The sequence below is a fragment of the Oncorhynchus gorbuscha genome, linkage group LG09 (assembly GCF_021184085.1).
Source record: "Oncorhynchus gorbuscha isolate QuinsamMale2020 ecotype Even-year linkage group LG09, OgorEven_v1.0, whole genome shotgun sequence".
NCBI classification, from domain to species: Eukaryota; Metazoa; Chordata; class Actinopteri; order Salmoniformes; family Salmonidae; genus Oncorhynchus; species Oncorhynchus gorbuscha.
In genome coordinates this window covers 31,338,473-31,355,658 of record NC_060181.1, presented here as the reverse complement: position 1 = coordinate 31,355,658, position 17,186 = coordinate 31,338,473, and the positions used below count along the sequence as shown (strand labels likewise).

The 17,186-nt window shown below is 44.1% G+C and overlaps 1 protein-coding gene across 1 annotated transcript in view; it reads right to left on the bottom strand.

Annotated features, from left to right (window-relative positions):
* The window catches only part of LOC124044351 (trafficking protein particle complex subunit 9-like), a 393,465-nt gene that overhangs the window by 219,498 nt on the left and 156,781 nt on the right, over positions 1-17,186 (bottom strand). The window contains exon 19 of the mRNA XM_046364005.1: positions 7,636-7,788. Coding sequence (XP_046219961.1) covers positions 7,636-7,788 — 153 coding nt within the window. The remainder of the gene's footprint in view (positions 1-7,635; positions 7,789-17,186) is intronic.

The following is a 17,186-nucleotide window of genomic DNA, read 5'->3' as shown; positions in this document are numbered from 1 at the left end:
CTTCTATAACAGCATTTCAATGTTTGGCTTGTTAAACGTGACAATACACGCGTCCAAACGGCGTATCACTTGTTATAGTTTACTCAGTTCGCCACTTCAGTCGTCTCTCTCCCTCTTCTACAGCCCGATACCAGTGCTGGTGTAGCATAAATCAGTATGTTGTTTGTGCAACGGTGTCTTCTAAATTATAGAGGAAGAGAGAGGAATAGTAATGGCATCTTGTTTTGTAGGCATTAACTCTGCCTTTGCTAAATGGCCAAAGCCTATAGTGAAATGAATGTTTTTGGGGGGATAAACACAGAAATGAAGGTCAGTGGTAAACGCAGGTTTAGGAGAACTTATGGAAAGCTCTATTCTGCCCTACAAAGCAAAAAGAACGTAACTGCTCATAGCATGGAACTGAGAAAAGGGTATTTTATTTACCTTGGTTTCACAGTAACTTTATGTAGTTACTGCTAACAAGACCCCATTTCCTCCAAAACACAATAGATACAATAGAGGCAGAATACTTGTCCACATGATTAAGCATGTATTTTCTGTTGCAACAATGACATGAACTCATTTTCGATCAAATGAGCAGTTAGTGCTTGGTATGGCAGTATTGGTGAAGCATGAATATCTTCTTTTTTTCTTCTTTTTGTAGGGGGAAGATGAGTTTTAATATTGCAAATAGATTGTAGATTGCATCAATGTAAATGTCTGCATCATTTCCAGTCAAAAGTTTGGACACACCAACTCATTCAAGGGTTTTTATATATTTTCACTATTTTCTAAATTGTATAATAATAGTGAAGACATCAAAACTATGAAATAACACATGGAATCATGAGGAAGTGTTAAACAAATAAAAATATATTTTATATTTGAGATTCTTCAAAGTAGCCACTCTTTGTCTTGATGACCGCTTTGCACACTCTTGGCATTCTCTCAACCAGCTTCACCCGGAATGCTTTTCCAACAGTATTTTCCCACATATGCTGAGCACTTGCTGGCTGCTTTTCCTTCACTCTGTGGTCCAACTCATCCCAAATCATCTCAATTGCGTTGAGGTCGGGTGATTGTGGAGGCCAGGTCATCTGATGCAGCACTCCATCACTCTCCTCCTTGGTCAAATAGCCCTTATACACCCTGGAGGAGTGTTGGGTCATTGTCCTGTTGAAAATAAATAATAGTCCTACTAAACGCAAACCAGCTGGGATGGCGTATCGCTGCAGAATGCTGTGGTAGCCATGCTGGTTAAGTGTGCGTTGAATTCTAAATAAAATCACTGACAGTGTCACCAGCAAAGCACCTCCACACCATCATACCTCCTCCTCCATGCTTCACGGTGGGAACCACACATGCAGAGATAATCTGTACACCTACTCTGTGTCTCACAAAGACACGGCGGTTGGAAACCAAAAATCTCAAAGAATCATCAGACCTAAGGATTTTGACCAGTATAATGTCTATTGCTTGTGTTTCTTGGCCCAAGCAAGTTTCTTCTTATTATTGGTGTCCTTTAGTAGTGGTTTCTTTGCAGCAATTTGACCATGATGGCCTGATTCACGCAGCCTCCTCTGAACAGTTGATGCTGAGATGTGTCTGTTACTTGAACTCTGTGAAGCATTTATTTGGGCTGCAATTTCTGCAGCTGGTAACTCTAATGAAGTTATCCTCTGCAGCAGAGGTAACTATGGCAGTCCTCATAAGAGCTGTTCTTGCCATAATATGGACTATCTTCTGTATCGCACATTGAGGAAAGAAAATCCACACATTAACTTATAACAAGGCACACCTGTTCATTTAAATGCATTCCAGGTGACTACCTCATGAAGCTGCTTGAGAGAATGACAAGAGCGTGCTATTTTGAAGAATCTCAAATATAAATTGATTAGTTTAACACTTTTTTGGTTACTACATGATTCCACATGTGTCATTTCATAGTTTTGATGTATTCACTATTATTCTACAATGTAGAAAATTTGGGTAAAAATAAAGAAAAAACTGACTGGTACTGTATATTTTATTTGAAATGTTCCTTTATTATTTTCCCCTCCCCCAATTGGAATAAACTAATGGACAACACCACTTAGGCTTCTAATTCCAGCTTATACGTACCATTTATTTTCACATTTTTACCTTTATTTAACTAAATGACGACCTAGGAACAGTGGGTTAACTGCCCTGTTCAGGGGTAGAACGACAGATTTTTACCTTGTCAGCTCGGGTCCAACGCTCTAACCACTAGGCTACCTGCCGCCCATCACTAGGGTACCACTAGGTTACCTGCCGCCTGTCACTAGGGTACCACTAGGCTACCTGCCGCCCATCACTAGGGTACCACTAGGCTACCTGCCGCCCGCCACTAGGGTAAGTCGCTCTGGATAAGAGCGTCTGCTAAATGACTAAAATGTAAATGTACCACTAGGCTACCTGCCGCCCACCACTAGGGTACCACTAGGCTACCTGCCGCCCGCCACTAGGGTACCACCTGGCTACCTGCCGCCCATCACTAGGGTACCACTAGGCTACCTGTCGCCCATCACTAGGGTACAACTAGGCTACCTGCCGCCCATCACTAGGGTACCACTAGGCTACCTGCCGCCCATCACTAGGGTACCACTAGGCTACCTGTCGCCCATCACTAGGGTACCACTAGGCTACCTGCCGCCCATCACTAGGGTACCACTAGGCTACCTGCCGCCCATCACTAGGGTACCACTAGGCTACCTGCCGCCCATCACTAGGGTACCACTAGGCTACCTGCCGCCCATCACTAGGGTACCACTAGGCTAACTGCCGCCCATCACTAGGGTACCACTAGGCTACCTGCCGCCCATCACTAGGGTACCACTAGGCTACCTGCCGCCCATCACTAGGGTACCACTAGGCTACCTGCCGCCCATCACTATGGTACCACCTGGCTACCTGCCGCCCATCACTAGGGTACCACCTGGCTACCTGCCGCCCATCACTAGGGTACCACCTGGCTACCTGCCGCCCATCACTAGGGTACCACTAGGCTACCTGCCGCCCATCACTAGGGTACCACTAGGCTACCTGTCGCCCATCACTAGGGTACCACCTGGCTACCTGTCGCCCATCACTAGGGTACCACCTGGCTACCTGTCGCCCATCACTAGGGTACCACCTGGCTACCTGTCGCCCATCACTAGGGTACCACCTGGCTACCTGTCGCCCATCACTAGGGTACCACCTGGCTACCTGTCGCCCATCACTAGGGTACCACCTGGCTACCTGCCGCCCATCACTAGGGTACCACCTGGCTACCTGCCGCCCATCACTAGGGTACCACCTGGCTACCTGTCGCCCATCACTAGGGTACCACTAGGCTACCTGTCGCCCATCACTAGGGTACCACCTGGCTACCTGTCGCCCATCACTAGGGTACCACCTGGCTACCTGTCGCCCATCACTAGGGTACCACCTGGCTACCTGCCGCCTGTCGTTTATCAAAGTTAGCTGGCTAACTCATTGATCTGGCTTTGTAGTACCCCTCTGGACTCAATGAGAGGGATAAACTGGTCTAGGTATGAATCAATGAATGAACCCCTCGGCACCTCTGCAACCCCCTGTTCTCAATGGCTTTATCTGTCTCATCAAATCCACATTTTATTGGTCACATATTTAGCAGATGTTATTGCCAGTGTTTCAAAATGCTTATGTTTCTAGCTTCAACAGTGCAGTAGGATTCAATAATTCACAACAATACACAGAAATCTAAAAGTAAAATAATGGAATTATGAAATACATAAATATCAGGACGAGCAATGTCGGAGTGGCACTGACTAAAATACAGTACATACATAGGAAATGAGTAAAGCAGGATGTAAACATTTTTAAAGTGACCAGTGATTCCATGTCTATATGGCAGCAGGGTTGAGTAACCGGGTGGTAGTCGGCTAGTGATGGCTGTTTAACAGTCTGATGGCCTTGAAACAGAAGCTGTTTTTCAGTCTCTCGGTCCCATCTTTGATACACCTGTACTGACCTCACCTTCTGGATGGTAGCGGGGTGAACAGGATGCACCACCCTCTTTAGAGCCCGTTGAGGGAGAAGTTATTTTCCTGGCGCCACTCCACCAGGGCCCTCACTTTTCTCCCTTTTGGCTGTCTCATCATTGTTGGTAATCAGGTCTACTACTGTTGTGTTGTCTGCAAAGTTGATTGAGTTTGAGGCGGCCTGGCCACACAGTCAAGGGTGAACAGGGAGTACAGGAGGGGGCTGAGCACGCACCCTTGTGAGTCCCCTGTGTTGAAGATTAGCGAAGTGGAGATGTTTCCTACCTTCACCAGCTGGGGGCGGCTCGTCAGGAAGTCCAGAACCAAGTTGCACAGGGTGGGTTCAGACCCAGGACCTGAGTTTAATGATGAGCTTGGAGGGTACTATGGTGTTGAATGCTGAGCTATAGTCAATGAACAGCTTTCTTACATACATCCTCTTATCCAGATGGGTTAGGGCAGTGTGCAGTGCGATGGCGATTGCATTGCCTGTAGATCTATGATATGATGACAGATGTGAGTGCTAGGCGGCGATAGTCCTTTAGTTTGGTTAAACGGAGCCCTTCTCTCTCTCATCAGCCCCTTTCCTCTCTTTCTTTTTAAACCACAATCGGAGGAAATTACATCTTGTTCTTCTCATGTTCTTTACAAAAAATATGTGTAAGGGCTGAGGTCATGGTGACTCCCTCTAAAAGGCCTCTCTACTACTGCATGGCAAGCGGTACCGGAGTGCCAAGTCTAGGACAAAAAGGCTTCTCAACAGTTTTTACCCCCAAGCCATAATAATCCTGAACAGGTAATCAAATGGCTCCCCAGACTATTTACATTGTGTGCCTCCCCCCTAACCCAACCCCTCTTTTTACACTGCTGCATAGTCACTTTAACTATACATTCATGTACATACTACCTCAATTGGCCCCGAGCAACCAGTGCTCCCGCACATTGGCTCACCGGGCTATCTGCATTGTGTTCATCACTATCTGCTACTCTCTGTTCATCATATAGGCACCGTCACTTTAACCATATCTTCATGTACATACTACCTCAATAAGCCTGACTAACAGGTGTCTGTATATAGCCTTGATACTGTTATTTTCAAATGTCTTTTTACTGTTGTTTTATTTCTTTACTTACCTACACACACACACACACACACATACCTTTTTTTCGCACTATTGGTTAAGAGCCTGTAAGTAAGCATTTCACTGTACTCTACTACACCTGTTGTATTCGGCGCACGTGACAAATAAACTTAGATTTGATTTGGAAGCAGTTAAAAGGGGACGTCCGAGGGTAAAGCGGTCCTTTGCAGGTTTGTGGTCTGGAAAGTAGGTGAGCCAGCAGTCTTCCTACACCTTGCCTACAGTACATGGGTGATAGAATAGATTTTTGAGATCAGTTATGTTTGGAGTACCTCCGTATGTACTATGGACTACATACACTGAGTGTACAAACATGCTCTTTCCATGACAGACTGACCAGGTCCCTTGTTAAATCCACTTCAATCAATGTACAGTGCCTTGCGAAAGTATTCGGCCCCCTTGAACTTTGCAACCTTTTGCCACATTTCAGGCTTCAAACAAGATATAAAACTATTTTTTTTGTGAAGAATCAACAACAAGTGGGACACAATCATGAAGTGTAACGACATTTATTGGATATTTCAAACTTTTTTAACAAATCAAAAACTGAAAAATTGGGCGTGCAGAATTATTCTATATTGTAATTACCAGACTACTTGCATGTAGGTATTTTTCTTAAATCTTCATTGTTGATTAAGGGCTTGTGAGTAAGCATTTCACTGTAAGGTCTAGTAAACCTGTTGTATTCGGCACAAGTGAGAAATACAATTTTATTTTATTTGACAAGAAAGAGAGCGCGAGAGAGAGTTTCGCGCACGCGAGAAAGATAAGAGTATTTCAGATCAGAATGCTTCTGACACACTATGCATGCCACGAGCTGCCATTAATTATCCTACAAAGAGGGCGTAGAGGGAGGGTGGGAGAGAGGGAAAGAGGGAGAGAAAGGTAGGGACAGGGAGAGAGAGATATGGAACGAGAGAGAGCGAGCCGGCGGGAGGGAGAGATCCGCTAGCGGTTGATGCTTATCCCCACGCCAAACATGCAGCTCAGTGGTGAAGGATCCATTCAATTCCCACACAGGGCCAAGAGTCTGTTTTATACATGCACCTTCAGGCTGGATGGGGTCAATATTCATGGAAACAGCACTGAATGCCTCAAAACCCTTTCTGAGGTGTTATCACTTGAGGACGAAAGGAAGAAGATATTTAGCCTATTACAGTATGAGGTCTTTCCCAAGACACCATGCTGTTGTCATGAAGACAGATTGACCTGGTAGCAACAGAGACCGTTTGGTTGTAATGTGGGGTCTATGATGTCTTCTCAACCACAAAACCAGTGAACTACATGAATATAACCAGAAAATGTTGTCTTTAAGACATATTATGCCACATTGTTCTTTCAATAGTTTGCAGTGAATTCAAATTCAATGTAATTCCAAACCTCATCAGGCATATTAGCATGCAGCACTCTGTTTGTCAAAATGTCAACATTTCCAACTTGAATTAGTGCAGGGTGCAATACTCAAATCAACCCACAGCTCCGAGCACCGCTAAACAATAACACTAATAAGCCTCAGCAGTAACCGTATTAATGCATTACCCAGAAATAACTACATATTAGGACTTGGGAGTAGCAGATAAGATCCAGCCAGTTACAGCAGAACATAGAGTCGGTCCAGAATGTCACCAACAAAATACACAAGGGTTTCAGGGGTTTGTTGTTTAAGGAAGCACTGTTTGCCTTATCTCTGTCATTCAGGGGCCATGATTACTGCTACGCTAATTAAAACTTTAAAAAGTATCTGTTAAATAGCCTCAAAGATAGAGAGGGGCAGGGGCAGACAGAGAGCGAGAGCGAGAGAGAGAGAGAGAGAGAGAGAGAGAGAGAGAGAGAGAGAGAGAGAGAGAGAGAGAGAGAGAGAGAGAGAGAGAGAGAGAGAGAGAGAGAGAGAGAGAGAGAGAGAGAGAGAGAGAGAGAGAGAGAGAGAGAGAGAGAGAGAGAGAGAGAGAGAGATGGGCCGCTGAGTTAAACATGTCAGTTCAGTTCTATTCTCCTCTGGTCTCTTCTCATGTATGCAGGAGCACATCACATAGGAGAAAGAGTACAGAGAGAGTGGGAGACAGAGAAAGGACATGAGGGAGGCAGATAAATAAAGGAGAAAGAAGTTAGGGCTGAAGTCCGCTGTTTGCATGGTTATGTCTGTTAAATGTTTGATGAGATAACGAACCTCAGTCTCAACACCTCTCTGGAACACTCAGCTACTAGGTAGGGCAGTACACAGAGACTCAACTCTGCAGTACATGTTTAACCAGTGCTATGGGGCCATGGAGCTGGGAACCCAATGCTTCCCAGAAAGGCAAAACCCAAAACCAATAGAATGGTGCTATATTGGGAACACCACTGTTGTTGAGTGTGGGGGTGCTGGTAATCCATGTATGTTGTCTCCTGTCTAAAAGAGTTTAGATTCTATTGACAAAGTTGGTCGCAGAGCTCCTGGATCATTTTGATTGGGAGACCTTTGGGGCTCATCTGGAATTTCAACCACTCACCGTCGTTGAGGTCCTGTAGCAGGTTCGCTCCTCCAGAGAAGTCCAGTCTGACTTTGACGTTAACAGTGAGGGTGACAGACTGGCCTGGCTTCAGAGGCAGCTGAGACACAGCCTCCTCTAGGTCCCAGCTCAGGATCTCTCCAAACAGCTTCTCTGTAGGAAACAATACAACAAGACAATGAATAAAGTAGTGTACAGAGAAAACCTTCAGATAGAGAGAAAACCTTCAGTTAAAGAGAGGGAGAGATGTAATGAAGCATTATACTCTAAATCTCAGGACAACGTCACGGAGGTAGTCAATACTGATTTAAAGACAGGCAATGACGGTATACAGCTACCCTTCTCAACACACGTCTAAACTGTCCAAACTTCGCCACAGAAAAAAGGACTTTTGTTGAAAGCGTAAGGAGGAGAGGAGAAGGCGCCTCTCTCCCAAAACAACAAACATGATGCACACCGAAGGGAAAATGAATCAGAAAACATCATGCTGAGGAGGAACTTTCAAGTCAGGTTGGAACTTGGCAGAGCATGACAGTGGAATGAGCAAAACACGACATCACAGGGTCAAAAAGGTTCTAAACCAGGAAATAAGCAGGATCTCCAGTGTTTGTACCAACAGGTAACTGAAATTAAATTTGTTCTGCATTTGTAAGCATTTAACTATTGACAAAGAACCATCTAGAGTTGAATGCTCTGTTGGCAACGTTAGCATCGAGACGAGAAGTTTGATATTATTAGTTACATATTATTGAGGTCATCCAATTCTGTGTGTGTGTGTGTCTGCCGACATCATCAAAGTGTAAACCTGTTCAACTGATGTTTTGAGGCTGATAGTATTACACACCAGAGTGAAAGGTTAATGGCTGCCGGTTGTTGGTTGGCAGGTCAGCCAACTATCATCACTCAACGATAGCATTGCATCATTCCGTGTGGGTGATGTTGTGTAACTAAATAGACTGATTTATGTTAAATGTTAAACCCTGCAGCCACCTGAGCCTGACGGGTGAGTCAGCTGTTGCCACTTGAACCAGACTGAATGGATGGAGGGAAAAGAACAACAAATGAATGATTACATCAACTGAACAGCCCATGTGGCTTTGTCTTAAACAGGTGTGCGAGACAGGTGCACTGCAGCTCCTGCTGGGTTCAAAGCAACAGGCTGGTAATGATGTGCTAGCCAAAGCAGTCTTGCTCCTTTTACTCTCTCTTTATATCTCCTGTTCATCTCCCCGTCTTTCTCTTCCTAGTTCTCGCTGTTATAATCGTTGTATTTTTGGACACAACTACTCATTCAAGGGTTTTCCTTTCTTTTTTTCTACATTGTAGAATAATAGTGACGACATCACAAGTATGACATATGAAATAATCACGAGGTAACCAAAACAAGTGTTAAATAAGTTAAAATATGCGATTCTTCAAAGTAGCCACCCTTTGCCTTGATGACAGCTTTGTACACTCTTGCCATTCTCTCAACCAGATTCACCCGGAATGCTTTTCCAACAGTCTTGAAGGAGTTCTCACATATGCTGAGCACTTGCTGGCTGAGGTCAGGTCATCTGATGCAGCACTCCATCACTCCCCTCATTGGTCAAATAGCCCTTACACAGCCTGAAGGTGTGTTGGGTCATTGTCCTGTTGAAAAACAAATGATAGTCCCACTAAGCGCAAACCAGATGGGATGGTGTATCGCTGCAGAATGCTGTGGTAGCCATGCTGGTTAAGTGTGCCTTGAATTCTAAATAAATCACTGACAGTGTCACCAGCAAAGCACCCCCACACCTCATCCTTTTCCTTCATGCTTCACGGTGGGAACCACACATGCAGAGATCATCCGTTCACCTACTCTGCGTCTCACAAAGACACGGCGGTAAGAACCAAAAATCTCACATTTGGACTCATCAGATCAAAGGACAGATTTCCACCTGTCTAATGTCCATTGCTCGTGTCTCTTGGCCCAAGCAGGTCTCTTCTTATTATTGGTGTCCTTTAGTGGTGGTTTCTTTGCAGCAATTCAACCATGAAGGCCTAATCTGAACAGTTGATGTTGAGATGTGTCTGATACTTGAACTGTTAAGCATTTATTTGGGATGCAATTTCTGAGGCTGGTAACTCTAATGAACTTATCATCTGTAGCAGAGGTAACTCTGGGTCTTCCTTTCCTATGGCGGTCCTCCTGAGAACCAGTTTCATCAAAGTGCTTGATGGTTTTTGCGACTGCACTTGACGAAACTTTCAGATTGACATTTTCCAGATTGACTGACCTTCCGCCGTACCTTGATTGTATTACTGCTGATGATATCTGGAAATGTGCATGTACACCCTGCCGCATCTACTGTTGTTAGCCCCAATTCTGACGTGCTCTGATATCTGCTTCCCTGATTTCCTGGGTTTTCTGCACGTTAACACGAGAAGCGTATTACCTAAAATGGATCAATTGAAAGTATGGGTTCACAGCTCCAATCTAGATGTGTTGGTCATGACTGAGACATGGTTAAGGAAGAGTGTTTTGAATACTGATAACTTTTCGGGTTATAACCTTTTTCAGTAAGACAGATCTTCCAAAGGTGAGGGAATGGCCATTTTTACCAAGGATCACCTTCAGTGCTCGGTTGTCTCCACCAAGTCTGTCCCCAGTCTGATTTGCTGTTTTTAAGCATTACACTTTCAAATAGCCCTTTGTTGACTGTTCCTGGGTGCTTACCGTCCTCCATCAGCACCGGCCTGTACCCAACCTGCCCTAAGCTCTCTACTGGCCCCTTACACTGTCTGAACCGTCTCAGCCTCCAGTATTTATGCTGCAGTAGTTTATGTGTCGGGGGGCTAGGGTCAGTTTGTTATATCTGGAGTACTTCTCCTGTCCTATTCGGTGTCCTGTGTGAATCTAAGTGTGCGTTCTCTAATTCTCTCCTTCTCTCTTTCTTTCTCTCTATCGGTGGACCTGACCCCTAGGACCATGCCTCAGGACTACCTGGCATGATGGCTCCTTGCTGTCCCTAGTCCACCTGCTGCTGCTCCACTGTTCTGCCTGCGGCTATGGAATCCTGACCGGTCCACCGGACGTGCTACCTGTCCCAGACCTGCTGTTTTCACCACCGTGCTTCTACACCTGCATTGCTTGCTGTTTGGGGTTTTAGGCTGGGTTTCTGTACAGCACTTTGAGATATCAGCTGATGTACGAAGGGCTATATAAAATACATTTGATTTGAATAAAGGTTCAAAAAAATGTTTTTAAATAAACACCTGACCTAGTCCTATAGCAATTGGAGTCCCGAAATCTTTCTCAGATGATTACCAATTGCACAAGGTATGATTCCAAACACACAGAAAAGGCTGCTCTCCTTGATGTTATCCTCACAAATAATCCTGAAAGGTATCAGCCTGGTGTTTTCTGTATGGTTCCTTAGTGATCACTGTTTTACAGCCTGTGTTCGTAATGGCTGCTCAGTGAAACGACCTGTCCTGATTTGTCATAGAGACTTGCTAAAAAAAAACATTAATGCGCAAGCATTCCTCCATGAATTGGCCTCTGTAAAATAGTATAGAATCAGCTTGATCCCCTCTGACGAAGACGCATGGACGCTTAGAAATAGGTTTAGCCACTGGTTCGACCGTGATCTTGCAGTTACTCCACCTCAAGAATGGCATTTGGCCAAAGGCTCAGCACACGCATTCTCAGGCTGACTGGCTCTCGTTCAGGCAAATGAGAAATACGTACACTCAGGCTATCTGGAAGGCCAAAGTTGGTTACTTTAAGGAGCAGTTCTCTCTCTGTGGGTCTAACCCGAAGAAGTTCTGGAAAACAGTTAAAGACCTGGAGAATAAACCCTCCTCACAGCTGCCCATGTCCCTTAATGTTGATGATGTGGTTGTTACTGACAAGAAGCAAATGGCTGAGCTCTTTAATCACCACTTCATTAAGTCCGGATTCCTATTTCACTCAGCCATGCCTCATAGCCCGTCCAACATGTCCTAATCTCCCACCCCTTCTAATGCGACGAGCCCCGATCCTCCTCTCTCTATTCCCCTGCCATGCTACAACGTTTCTCCCTGCAGGCTGTCACTGAGTCTGAGGTGCTAAAGGAGCTCCTTAAACTTGACCACAAAAAAACCTCTGGGCCAGATGGTTTAGTCCCTTTCTTCTTTAAGGTTGCTGCCCCTATCATCGCCAAGCCTCTCTCTGACCTTTTTAACCTGTCTCTCCTCTCTGAGGAGGCTCCCATTGCTTAGAAGGCAGCCATGGTGTGTCCTTTATTTAAAGGGGAGATCAAGCTGATCCGAACTGTTATAGGTATATATCTATTTTGCCATGTTCATCAAGTGTTGGAAAAACGTGATAATAATCAACTGACTGGCTTTCTAGATGTCTATAGTCCTCTCTGGTATGCAATCTGGTTTCCGCTCAGGTTATGGATGTGTAACTGCAACCTTAAATGTCCTCAATGATGTCACCATTGCCATTCATTCTCAGCAATGTGGTGCTGCATTTTTAATTGACTTGGCCAGAAATTTTGATACAGTAGACCATTCTATTCTTGTGGGCCGGCTAAGGAGGATTTGTGTCTCTGAGGGGTCTTCGGCCTGGTTTGCTAACTACCTCTCTCAAAGAGTGCAGTGTATAAAGTCAGAACATCTGCTGTCTCAGCCACTGCTTGTCACCAAGGCTCAATCCTAGGCCCCACGCTCTTAATTTACATCAACAACATAGCTCAGGCAGTAGAAAGCTCTCTCATCCATTTATATGCAGATGATACAGTATTATACTTAGCTGGCCCCTCCCCGGATTTGGTGTTAAACGCTCTACAACAAAGCTTTCTCTGCCCTTAACCTTGTTCTGAACACCTCCAAAACAAAGGTCATGTAGTTTGGTAAGAAGAATGCCCCTCTCCCCACAGGTGTGACTACTACCTCCTGAGGGTTTAGAGCTTGAGGTAGTCACTCATACAAGTGCTTGAGAGTGGCTAGAAGGTACACTGTCCTCTCAGCACATACCAAAGCTGCAGGCTAAAGTTAAATCTAGACTTGGTTTCCTCTATCGTGGTCGGTCCTCTTTCACCCCAGCACCCTGATTCAGATGACCATCCTACCCATGCTAGATTACGGAGACGTCATTTATAGATTGTCAGTTAAGGATGCTCTCGAGCGGCTAGATGATCTTTACCATTTAGCCATCAGATTTACCACCAATGCTCCTTATAGGACACATCACTGCTCTCTATACTCCTCTGTAAACTGGTCATCTCTGTATATCTGTCACAAGACCCACTGGTTGATGCTTAATTACAAAACCCTCCTAGGCCTCTCTCTCCCCTATCTGAGATATCTACTGCAGCCCTCATCCTCCACATACAACATCCATTCTGCCTTATAGGACACATCACATTCTGTTAAATGTCCCCAAAGCACACACATCCCTGGGTCGCTCCTCTTTTCAGTTCGCTGCGACTAGCGACTGGAACGAGCTGCAACAAACACACAAACTGGACATTTGTATCTCAATCTCTTCATTCAAACACTCAGTCATGGACACTCTTACTGACAGTTGTGGCTGCTTTGTATGATGCATTGTTGTCTCTACCTTCTGGCCCTTTGTGCTGTTGTCTGTGCCCAATAATGTTTGTACCATGTTTTGTGCTGTAGTCTATGACCAATAATGTTTGTACCATGTTTTGTGCTGTAGTCTATGACCAATAATGTTTGTACCATGTTTTGTGCTGTAGTCTATGACCAATAATGTTTGTACCATGTTTTGTGCTGTTGTCTGTGCCCAATAATGTTTGTACCATGTTTTGTGCTGTAGTCTATGACCAATAATGTCTGTACCATGTTTTGTGCTGTTGTCTGTGCCCAATAATGTCTGTACCATGTTTTGTGCTGTTGTCTGTGCCCAATAATGTCTGTACCATTTTTTGTGCTGTTGTCTGTGACCAATAATGTCTGTACCATGTTTTGTGCTGTTGTCTGTGACCAATAATGTCTGTACCATGTTTTGTGCTGTTGTCTGTGACCAATAATGTCTGTACCATGTTTTGTGCTGTTGTCTGTGCCCAATAATGTCTGTACCATGTTTTGTGCTGTTGTCTGTGCCCAATAATGTCTGTACCATGTTTTGTGCTGCTGCCGTGTTGTATTGTTGTCATGTTGTCTTGCTGCCATGCTGTGTTGTCTTGCTGCCATGCTATGTTGTTGTCTTAGGTCTCTCTTTATGCAGTGGTGTGTTATGTCCTATATATATATATATACAGTTGAAGTCTGAAGTTTACATACACTTAGGTTGGAGTCATTAAAACTCAGTTCAGACACTCCACAAATTTCTTGTTTAAAAAAAAAAGTAATTTTGGCAAGTCGGTTAGGACATGACACAAGTAATTTTTCCAACAATTGTTTACATAGAGATTATTTCACTTATAATTCACTGTATCACAATTCCAGTGGGTCAGAAGTTTACATACACTAAATTGACTGTGCCTTTCAACAGCTTGGAAAATTCCAGAACATGATGTCATGGCTTTAGAAGCTTCTGATAGGCTAATTGACATCATTTGAGTCATTTGGAGGTGTACCTGGGGATGTATTTCAAGGCCTACCTTCAAACTCAGTGCCTCTTTGCTTGACATCATGGGAAAATCAAAAGAAATCAGCAAAGACCTCAGAATAAAAATTTCAGACCTCCAGCAGTCTAGTTCATCCTTGGGAGCAATTTCCAAATGCCTGAAGGTACCACCACAAACAATAGTGTGCAAGTGTAAACACCATGGGACCACAAAGCTGTCATTACCGCCCAGGAAGGAGACACGTTTTTACTAGGATTAAATGTCAGGAATTGTGAAAAACTGAGTTTAAATGTATTTGGCTAAGGTCTATGTAAACTTCCGACTTCAACTGTATAGTGTACTTTACTAGGCTCTAAAGGTCTAGTCTAGTTCACTTCTCTTTCTCACGCTTGTACCTGCAGAGTAGTTTATTTTGTCCCCAAAACGTGGGTGTTTGGCTATAAATCTAATGAATTATGTGTGATTCTCCACAAATTCAGTTTGTTCTCCTATGACACCCAGCCTGCCCATGTCCATGTTAAGTAAAATCGTCCGCCCTTTATAATTGATGATACCTACATGCCCATTGCTGAAGTACATCCATTTTGAGCTATTTGGTCCTCGTCACTCACAGGGATTTCAGCCCAAAAGTCAACTTTTGTTCCCATCAAAAATACTAAACCACTAAGTTTTCTTTTTATAGCTTTGGAGGTTCTGTTTGTTTTCCTCCAGTGAGTCTATCTCTGCTTAGGTTGTATCCCAGAGGGCACCGTATTCCCTACTAAAGGAGTCAAAAGTAGTGCACTATATAGATATTAGGGTGCCATTTGGGAAGTTACCTTAGTCTCGAGCTGCTTAGAACTGGCTCCAGATGTGTCCAGGCAGCTGTATGGTGGTTGGTCCTGGCCCCAGCCTCGGCCTTGGCCTGACAAGCTCCAAGCAGGTTGCCTGGTGTTCACACTCTACCCACTCTAGCTTGTTGTGCTTCTACACCTGCATTGCTTGCTGTTTGGGGTTTTAGGCTGGGTTTCTGTACAGCACTTTGAGATATCAGCTGATGTACGAAGGGCTATATAAATACATTTGATTCGCTGTAGCTGTCTGTCTTAGAGTCGTTGTCTCACTTTCTGCTCTCTCTCGCCTGGCACAGCATGCGTCAATACATAGGCATAGCTTTCATATGCGGGTAATGCTGCAAATACCCACAACATTGCCAGCCCAGTCATCCCTAAACAATTCCTGGAAAATATCCAGAATTTAGCTGAGCTCTTTCGAAGTGTTCGCCCTGCAGTCTCTGTTTCTCTGAAAACATTGTGTGTAGCATGTTGATGACCACCACCACCACGAAACATACTCGTGTTTTTCCTCTCAGTGGAGCAGGTAAAGCTGATGAATTGTCAGATCATCAGATTGCTCAGAGGCTTCTTCCTCCTGAAGATCTAAGACCTGGATAAAACATCAAAAGGCTAAATGAAATAATGCTGATGTGGTATGACAGGGTCAGAGCAAATGTACCAACAGTCCATTCATGCATCTTTCATTCTCATCTAGAGAATATTGAGCCAATCAGTTGTATTGTGACAAGGTAGGGGGTGTATACAGAAGTCAAAATTATGGCAAGAACAGTTCAAATAAGAAAAGAGAAACGTCAGTCTATTACTTAAGAAAATATAATCATATTTAACCTTTAACTAGGCAAGTCAGTTAAGAACAAATTCTTATTTATTATGACGGCCTACCAAAAGGCAAAAGACCTCCTGCGGGGGAACGGGACTGGGATAGACAAAATACATACAGTTGAAGTCAGAAGTTTACATACACCTTAACCAAATACAATTCCTAACATTTAATTATAGTAAAAATTCCCTGTCTTATGTCAGTTAGGATCCCCACTTTATTTTCAGAATGTGAAATGTCAGAATAATATTAGGGAGAATTATTTATTTCAGCTTTTATTTCTTTCATCACATTCCCAGAGGGTCAGAAGTTTACATACACTCAATTAGTATTTGGTAGCATTGCCTTTAAATTGTTTAACTTGGGTCAAACGTTTTGGGTAGACTTGCACAAGCTTCCCACAATAAGTTGGGTGAATTTTGGCCCATTCCTCCTGACAGAGGCGGGGTAACTGAGTCAGGTTTGTAGGCCTCCTTCTTCGCACACACCTTTCCCACAATGTTTCTATGGGATTGAAGTCAGGGCTTTGTGATGGCCACTCCAATACCTTGACCCTCTGGTCCTTAAGCCATTTTGCCACAACTTTGGAAGTATGCTTGGGGTCATTGTCCATTTGGAAGACCCATTTGCAACCAAGATTTAATGTCCTTCTGATGTCTTGAGATGTTGCTTCAATATATCCAAATAATTATCCTCCCTCATGAACCATCTATTTTGTGAAGTGCACCAGTCCCTCCTGCAGTAAAGCACCCCCACAACATGATGCTGCCACCCCCATGCTTCACGGTTGGGATGGTATTCTTTGGTTTGCAAGCATCCCCCTTTATCCTCCAAACATAACGATGGTCATTATGGCCAAACAGTTCTATTTTTGTTTCATGAGACCAGATGACATTTCTCCAAAAAGTACGATCTTTGTCCCCATGTGCAAACCGTAGTCTGGCTTTTTTTATGGCGGTTTTGGAGCAGTGGCTTCTTCCTTGCTGATCGGCCTTTCAGGTTATGTCGATATAGGACTTGTTTTACTGTGGATATAGATACGTTTGTACCTGTTTCCTCCAGCATCTTCAAGGTTCTTTGCTGATGTTCTGGGATTGATTTGCACTTTTCACATTAAAGTACGTTCATCTCTTGGAGACAGAACGCGTCTTCTTCCTGAGCGGTATGGCGGCTGATCCATGTACAGGAAAGAATGAATGGGGCCATGTATCGTGAGATTTTGAGTGAAAACCTCCTTCCATCAGCAAGGGCATTGAAAATGAAACGTGGCTGGGTCTTTCAGCATGACAATGATCCCAAATACACCGCCCGGGCAACGAAGGAGTGGCTTCGTAAGAAGCATTT